Source organism: Ascaphus truei, unplaced genomic scaffold (assembly GCF_040206685.1).
Source record: "Ascaphus truei isolate aAscTru1 unplaced genomic scaffold, aAscTru1.hap1 HAP1_SCAFFOLD_1867, whole genome shotgun sequence".
Classification (NCBI taxonomy): domain Eukaryota; kingdom Metazoa; phylum Chordata; class Amphibia; order Anura; family Ascaphidae; genus Ascaphus; species Ascaphus truei.
This window is the reverse complement of record NW_027454770.1, coordinates 17,071-25,398: the sequence shown is the minus strand read 5'-3', so window position 1 is coordinate 25,398 and position 8,328 is coordinate 17,071. Positions and strand designations below refer to the sequence as shown.

General features: G+C 50.4%; 1 protein-coding gene across 4 annotated transcripts; it reads left to right on the top strand.

Moving 5' to 3' along the window:
- The first annotated feature begins 1,627 nt into the window (after positions 1–1,627).
- ZNF408 (zinc finger protein 408) lies at positions 1,628–7,006 on the top strand. Of its 4 annotated transcripts, none has more exons than XM_075582081.1 (6): positions 1,660–1,748; positions 2,894–2,942; positions 3,158–3,381; positions 3,470–3,522; positions 4,191–4,825; positions 5,039–7,006. In XM_075582081.1, the coding sequence occupies exons 3-6, from the start codon at positions 3,163–3,165 to the stop codon at positions 6,721–6,723; spliced, it is 2,592 nt and encodes an 863-aa protein (XP_075438196.1). In that variant the 5' UTR covers positions 1,660–1,748; positions 2,894–2,942; positions 3,158–3,162; the 3' UTR covers positions 6,724–7,006. The 4 variants fall into 4 exon arrangements, with proteins under 4 accessions (XP_075438195.1, XP_075438194.1, XP_075438196.1 ...); XM_075582082.1 differs by having other exon boundaries at positions 2,894–3,003; XM_075582080.1 differs by lacking the exon at positions 2,894–2,942 and having other exon boundaries at positions 1,628–1,748; positions 4,191–4,804.
- The last annotated feature ends 1,322 nt before the right edge of the window (positions 7,007–8,328 follow it).

Below are 8,328 nucleotides of genomic sequence, written 5' to 3'. Positions count from 1 at the left end.
CAAAATATTTCAGTGAACGAATGTTCATCAATCACATTAAATAAAAGGCCCTCCCTTGTTGATACAGCAAGCCTTGAGACTATATATAGTAACTGTAACATACGCCTATAATATATATTTTCTTTAACTGTGCATGCAATGTCTTGTATATAATGTATACCCTGTTCACTTATGTAACTATTTGTAGCCATGTATTATTTGTCATCTTAACGCTATGCCCAGGACATACTTGAAAACGAGAGGTAACTCTCAATGAACAATTTATGTCATAGGACAAGCTTTCGAGAGTTCTCTCTTCCTCAATATATATATATATATATATATATATATATATATATATATATACGGTATCATCTATTTATTTTTTGATTATATATATATATATATATATATATATATATATATACGGAAATAGCCGTGTTAGTCCAGTTGCGATAGTGCAGAATAAATGAGTACTTAAGTATTAGGTGATACCTTTATATTTGGACTACAATGTATGTCATAGGACAAGCTTTCGAGAGTTTTCCTCTCTTCCTCAGGTCAGCAATAATATATATATATATATATATATCATATGGTGTGCACTGCACATGCTCTCTGTGATATTGTCCACTGTGGCAATAATAAAAGAATCAGGGGGTCGCTTAGGTGTCTGGCAGGTACCACACGCGGCGTCACTCAGAACAGACCCCAGAGACCACCGAATGAACAGTGGTCCCGGAGATCTGTCAAGCCACCCGCGGGAACACGCACAGCAATCCCAAAATATAAACTTGGTTGAAGAGGATCCTCTCAAGCTGGGTGGCTGCTGGAGGTAGGTACAAGCGTGCTACCTGCCAAGAGAGTACCAAGAACACAGGAACAGCGGAGCACAGCCAAAAACCACAAAGAATGGGGTTGGGGAGCACAACATAGAAAAAAGTAACTTTATTTAGCACATAATTTAAAAAGCGGAGAACCACTGGGTCTCTCTAACGCCTTCTGCTCAAGGATGTCTCTTCTCTACCCCCTTTGTATCTAAAGCCCTCTCCCGCCTTAAACCTTTCTCACTGACTGCCCCACACCTCTGGAATGCCCTTCCCCGTCAATATCCAACTAGCACCCTCTCTATCCACATTTAAGACCCACCTACTTAACGAAGCATATGAGTAGCTCTGTGGCTAATACTATACACATAATACATATAACTTGGCCCCCTGCAGACGCACTTACCAGAACGCCCTCTTACTGTCTCTGTACGTTCTTCCTATCTACCAATTAGATTGTAAGCTCCTCGGGGCAGGGACTCCTTTTCCTAAATGTTACTTTTATGTCTGAAGCACTTCTCCCCTTTATGTGTTATTTATATTATTTGTTACTTACATGATTGTCACGTGTATTACTGCTGTGAAGCGCTGTGTACATTAATGGCACTGTATAAATAAAGACATACACCTAAGGGGTGAGTTGGCTCTGTTTATCCCTATTATTACTCTGATCCTAGAACATAAAGCTTAGAAGAGTCTCCTGTATTGTCCCCAGCCGCACACATTCCAGCTCATTATGGCCGCTGTTCTTTACAACAGGGGATGAGGCGGAACTCTTGTGTCTGTAGGTTGTTCCCGGGGGATGGCATTTGTGTGTGCTGCTCTTCCGGTGTTACATGCTCCATGTAGCACGCTGAACCGGAGAATTACTTCCTGTTGTATTCCAACAGAAAATGAGGACGGAGATAGCAGGAGAGGGCAACACCGGGGGCACATATTCAGGTGACACCCCACCCTCACCCCAATCCAAATAACACCCAACCCTCACCCCAATCCAAATAACACCCAACCTCATCCCAATAATACCCAACACCTCCCCTCAATCCCAATAACACCCAACCCTCACACCCAACACCTCTCCCCAATCCCCCCTAATCCCACCTAACCCGGCCCCACCCCAATCCCAATAATACCCAACACCTCCCCCCAAATCCAAATAACACCCAACCCTCACCCCAATTACACCCAACACCTAATTTCAATCCCAATAATATCCAACCCTCACCCCAATCAGGGTGTTTTTACACTTCTGATAGCTGGGGGAGAGTCTGATGGTGTGTGGTAGGGAATTCTAGAGAGAGGGAGCAGCACAGGAGAAGTCTTGCGGGAGTAAGAGGAGGTAATAAGGTGGGCAGAACGTAGGGTGTGTATAAGTATGTATTTGGGGGTGAGGCCTGAGATGTAAGTGTGTGGGGAGGGGTGTCGTTGAGACCTTTACTAACGCTTTAAATGTAATTCTAGAGACTATGGGAAGGCAGGGTAAGGATATGTGTAGTGGAGCGGTGAATGAGGTAGAGGATATGGGAAGGTAGGGTAGGGGTATGTGTAGTGGGGCAGTAGAAGTGGAGCGGTGAGTGAGGTAGAGACTATGGGAAGGCAGGGTAGGGGTATGTGTAGTGGAGCAGCAGAAGTGGCACGGTGAGTGAGGTAGATTAATCTAGCAGCAGCAGCATTTTGGATGGATTGGAGTTGACATAGGCAGAAAAAGGGAATGCCAACTAGGGGACATGGCAGTAATCAAGGTGGGACATAGTAAGTGGATTAGAATTTTTATAGTTCCCGACACCTCTCCCCTGCCCTAATAATTCCCAGCGTCTCGCCCCTGCCCCAATAATTCCCAGCGTCTCGCCCCTGCCCCAATAATTCCCAGCGTCTCGCCCCTGCCCTAATAATTCCCAGCGTCTCGCCCCTGCCCTAATAATTCCCAGCGTCTCGCCCCTGCCCTAATAATTCCCAGCGTCTCGCCCCTGCCCGAATAATTCCCAGCGTCTCGCCCCCAGTTATCTTAATATTAATTAATTCTAATTCCCGCCCAGATCCCCCGATCCCAATTATCAAGCCCTGGTGTGTTTATTCCTGTTTTGTAGGGCGTGGCTGTAGAAGTATTCATCCTGAAGAAGTTTCCCATCTTTGCAGGTTCAGAAACCTTTTGACCAACACGACAATCCTTTGTCCATGAGCTTTTAAAACCTCACCAGTCAGTATCTTGTGTTTTAGACTCATATAGAGCTACATTAATAAAAGACAGACCGGGTGGGACAAATGTAATTAAGTCCCCTGAAAGGAACATATTCAGTGTGTATCCTATATCCCAGTGTGCTTACTGAGCCCCTGCATTCCTCTCCTTGCAGGCTGTATGAATACACTGGGCTCCCTCAGGCCCCGCCAGCCCGTGGGATGCACACACAATGCTGCCTTGCAGGCTTTGCTCAGCCTGCCCTGTGGGTTGGCCCTGGGCTCCTCTCTCTCGCAGGACGAGGGTCTGCGGTTGTGGTGCGTGGGGGAGGCATTGCACATTGGATCCCTCCTTCCTCCCCAGGGACCTGGTGGTAAAGATGACTCCTCAGGGAGTGAGGTGAGCAGAGTACGCACAGCGTGTGTCGTCCCCACTGTGCCAGGACTCGCAGCTCTCACTCGTGTTCTATTCCCATTTGTCTTCCCAGGAAAAGTTATCCTCCGGCCCAGCGTTACTAGAGAGCAGCGCCAGCTGGCTAAGGTACGTGGGCATACGTGGATACACCGATCGCTGTGCACAAGCAAGGCGGTCTCACAGTGCATTGCATAGGGGCCGTAGTTTGGATAAGGGATGGGGGAAAGAAATAAGCAGAGCCATAGAATGGGAGAGCGATGAGCGGGAACGCAGGATGTAGAAGCCCGGACTGCAGGTCCATGATTGTTTGTGATCCTTTTTTTTTTTTTTTTATTATTAATTAGCAAGAGTTCTTATTAGATGTAATAGTGCAGGGGTGGGCATCTCCAGTCCTCAAGGGCCACCAACAGGTCAGGTGTTAAGGGTATCCCTGCTTCAGCACAAGTAGCTCACTCCTCAAGTACACCCCCCCCCCCCCCATCTACCCACAACAGGTCAGGTTTTCAGGATAAGCCCAGCTTCAGCACAGGTGGCTCAATCAAAAGCAGGGATACCCTTAAAACCTGACCTGTTGATGGCTTTTGAGGACTGGAGTTGACCACTCCTGTAATAGTGTCACTAATTAAAGAGCACGGTGATGTCAGCAGCTAGTGTTTCCTGCTACTGTTTGTGTCTTTACCCACGGAAGTGCTGCACGGACCCCGGTGCTTGTTGGTATTGTGTGCGGGGGATCAGAGCTGCGTCCTTGGTGTAGCACATGGGACCCGTCCCGTCTCACTTTTGATGTTTTGCAGGTTTGTAAAGAGAAGTGTGAAGGAGCAGAACGTGAGGCTGTGCAGCCTCCGCGGGGCTCTGTATCTCCAGGTTATCACCTCGATCCAACCAGGATCGGAGCTTCTGCTTTGCCAGGAGGATCACGGAGTCTGCACCGAGGAAAAGGAGAAGATCGAGGAGCCTGTGGGAAACCTAGTGCCAGTCACACAGGATGCAGAGAGAGACTCCACGCCAGAGGCACCGGAGCTGGTGAGGGATGCAATGCGGGCAACAACTGCGCCCCAGGGAGTCATAATGCCAGTCACACTGGCGCCCTTGGAGGGAGCAGCAGTAGCAGTTACACCAGAAACGGAGGAAAATGACCTGCCACCGGGAGCCAAAGATGATGAGATTTCTAATGGTACCGGACTGCCTGTTCTATTACCGCAGCCAGAGGGTGCAGTGTCCGCGGTGACGCCGCAGCCAGAGGATGCCGTGACACCGGACCCAGAGAGACTTGTATCGCCCGTCACACCAGAACTAGAAGGATCCAAATTGTCCGTCAGCCGGACGCCTGTGAGAAGCGAGTTGCCAGCCACACAGTCCCAGAAACGCACCTCAGTGCAGAGTAATACGACAGAATCCCAAGTCTCGGGTTTGTGTTCAGAACTGGCCGGTATGGAAGGTCCCTCTGTCCCCTCTGCCCCCTCTGTCCCTCCCTGTGCTCATTGTCCTTGTCCTGGGGGAAATAGGGCCACAATAAGATTGTAAGCGCTATAAATGACATGCGGGCAGGGTCTGCATGATGGGTGTTGGTCCAGAGTTCCTGGTTCTGTGTATGTAACAATTTCTACCATTTGTCATGTTTACAATGTACTTTTCTTTCCAGGTGCAGTGGAGGTGAGTGCTGTAAAGGAAGATGGTGCTTCCATAGAGGTCAAGCAGTGCCCCCTCCAAAAAACAAAGCCACTCACCAAATGCTCCCAGGAGCTGCTGACCAGACTCTGGGACACAGAGGAGAGCTTGAAGTCTCATCCTGGAACCGTGGCCAAGAACAATCTCCAGAACCAAAGCAACGTTTCTAAGAAAGGGGAGTGTCCGAAAGGGGCCGTAGCCAAATTATCCAGAGGAAAGCGTAAAAAAAGAAGTGACGGCTTAGCTGGGGAAGAGGCAAAAGCATCAACTGAGCTCCTGCCAGAGAAGAAACCGCCGAGGAAGGCTGCCAAACGTGGCTGTCCTCTCTCGCTAGGGGAAAAGGAAACGGACAGATGTAGGAACCGGGCAAAGGTTTCCAAGCAGGAGATGGGGTCACCGACGAACACTCCGGAGACGGCAGCAGAGTGTGAGGAGGTGGAGCTCCCAGAACAGGCGGAACGTAAATTCTGCTGCCAAGTCTGCGGCAAAAGATTCCTCCAGCTGTGCCACCTGAAGAAGCACAGCTTCACCCACACCGGGTACAAGCCCTTCCTGTGCACAGAGTGTGGCAAAAGCTACAGCTCGCAGGAGAACTTCAAGGCTCACATGCTGTCCCACCGCGGGCTGCGTCCCTTCCAGTGCTTGCTCTGTGAAAAGTCGTACGGCACCCAGCGGGACCTGCGGGAGCACGCGGTTCTGCACACCGGCCTGCGCCCCTTCTGCTGCGAGGACTGCGGCAAGAGCTTCAACCGCCGGACCTCCCTGCTCATTCACCGCAAGAACTCCTGCGCACCTGCTAGCAGGAACGCCAGGACCCTCTTCCAGTGCCCTCTGTGCAAAAAGGAGCTGTCCAACAGCTGCTCGCTGCGCAATCACATGCGCGTGCACACAGGAGAGAGGCCGTTCACCTGCCCGTACTGCAGCAAGGGCTTCCGTCAGAAGAGCAACCTGCGGATTCACCTGCGGCTGCACACCGGCGAGAAACCGTACAAGTGCCAGTACTGCGACGACGCCTTCCCGCAGTTGCCGGAGCTGAGGCGTCACCTGATCTCGCACACGGGAGAAATGCACCTGTGCACAGTGTGCGGCAAGGCGCTGAAGGACCCTCACACGCTGCGTGCACACGAGCGCCTGCACACCGGCGAGCGCCCCTTCCAGTGCCAATACTGCGGCAAGTCCTACCCGATGGCCACCAAGCTCCGGCGCCACCTGAAGTCCCACCTGGAGGAGAAGCCGTTCCGCTGCCAGCTGTGCGGGATGGGCTACACCCTGCAGCATAGCCTGAAGCGGCACCTGAAGAGCCACGGGAACGGCGAGCAGGATCCCGTGCCGGCAGGTCCCGCGGTGGAATCGTGGCACGTCTCCGAGTCTAACCACACTCTGGTGCTGGTGCAGATGATGGATTCGGAGGAGGTGACGGAAGACCCCACTGGGGTGCTGATTGCCGACTACACCGAGAACTCTGAGCTGTGCACCTTCCTGAGCTCTGCTGCGGTGCTGCTCCCCCTGCACTCGGACACGCTGGAGATGCCATCTGGGCCCGGCCAGGACAAGAACCACCTGCTGCACAGGGAGCCGGGCTCCAACATGGTGCTGGTCCCGCAGGCTCTTGGGTTCAGCGCGGTGGCCGAGGTGGTGGAGGTGGAATCGGGGACGTAATGTGAAATATTCTGTGACCTCTACCCCCAGGGTCACTCAACTCCAGTCGTCAAAGGCCATCAACAGGTCAGGTTTTCAGGGTATCCCAGCTTCAGCACAGGTGGCTTAATCAGAAGCTCAATCTTTGAGCCACTGAGTGAGCCATCTGTGCTGAAGCAGGGACTGATTTAGCCACCTGTACTGAAGGAGGCATATCCTTAAAACCTGACCTGTTGGTGGCCCCTTAGGACTGGCGCTGAGCAACTGCTCTATCCCACACTTCTCTATAAAGAACTGATTACAACTCTGGTTTTGTTTCTGTTTGTGTCTTGCAAATCAGCAGGTCCTGCTCCATTAGCCCCTGGCCGACCGCTGCAGAGCATCACACAGTTACAGTGCTGCAGAGCATACTCCCCTTCCTGCTAGCGGCCGGCAGTGCAACACTTTATTAACCCATGAATTGCTAGAGCCCCACACATCACACTCCTGCCAACTTCACTGTTGGTGATACACAGAGAACCTCTCCATAATTCAACCCGGTTCTGGTGACCTGCAGAGCATTGCACTATGGCACCTTTCCTGCTAGAAACATAGAGTACATTGCAGAAGATCACTGTATTTGCTGTTTCCCGATAGACTGCAGAACAGTGCTGCACCGATCCCTTGGTAGAAATGACAATTACGTGTGTGTGTGTGTGTGTGTGTGTGTGTGTGTGTTATCATCTTCTCACCTTCTCATCGCTTGCTCCCCCAATAATGTGGCAGAGCGTTACTTCACCAGTATTGTACAGAACATTCATCCCAAGGGCAGTACATACAATGCGGGGCATACCTTAAGGTGGGAGGAAAGGAGATTTCACCAGCAACACAGGAAAGGGTTCTTTACAGTAAGGGCAGTTACAGTGTGGGATTCATTATCCATGGAGACTCCGATGGCAGATACAATAGATTTGTTCAAAAAAAGGTTTGGACATATTTTTAGATGGGAAAGGTATACAGGGATATACCAAATAAGTAAACATGGGAAGGATGTTGATCCAGGGAGTAATCTGATTGGCAATTCTTGGAGTCGGGAAGGAATTTATTTTTCCCTTAGGAGATATCATTGGATGATATGACTGGGGTTTTGTTTGCCTTCCTCTGGATCAATAAGGAAGTATAGATATAGGCTATAGTATCTTTCATCTAAATTTTAGCATAGGTTGAACTTGATGGACATGTTTTTTTCAACCTCATGTAACATCTCGGCAAAGGAGGCTTGTTTTAAAGCGCTCTGATTGCACGCACAGCGTCGGGTCCTACGTGCGCACTGACACGGGAGTCTGAGTAGTCACGGATGTGCGTACTCGCACGCCAAACATTGCTGCTTAAATATTTACAAAGCTGCTGTACAGATCGGAGGCGTGGGGGCAGGAGGGGGGTGGGCAGGCCCTCTGATCAGAGGGTGTCATTTTCACCGAGTGTCTATCCGTTTGATTTCTTTTAGGAAATGATTCTCTCTGGGTTGCTTTATAGCGGTTTCCGCGTCTTTCCGCTAGTTTAATAGGGGGGTATTTTACCCGCGGGAGGATGATCATTGGAATGAGTCTGTTGTGATCCGTTTGCTTCTATTTGTTTGCATTCATT

Bases quoted from the DNA above. Each gene is read 5' to 3' on its own strand.
- ZNF408 (XM_075582079.1), top strand. From the start codon at position 1,700: ATGAGGACGGAGATAGCAGGAGAGGGCAACACCGGGGGCACATATTCA. The intron at 1,749-3,157 runs GTGACACCCCAC...CTCTCCTTGCAG, and splicing joins CACCGGGGGCACATATTCAG to GCTGTATGAATACACTGGGC. The intron at 3,523-4,190 runs GTACGTGGGCAT...GATGTTTTGCAG, and splicing joins AGCAGCGCCAGCTGGCTAAG to GTTTGTAAAGAGAAGTGTGA.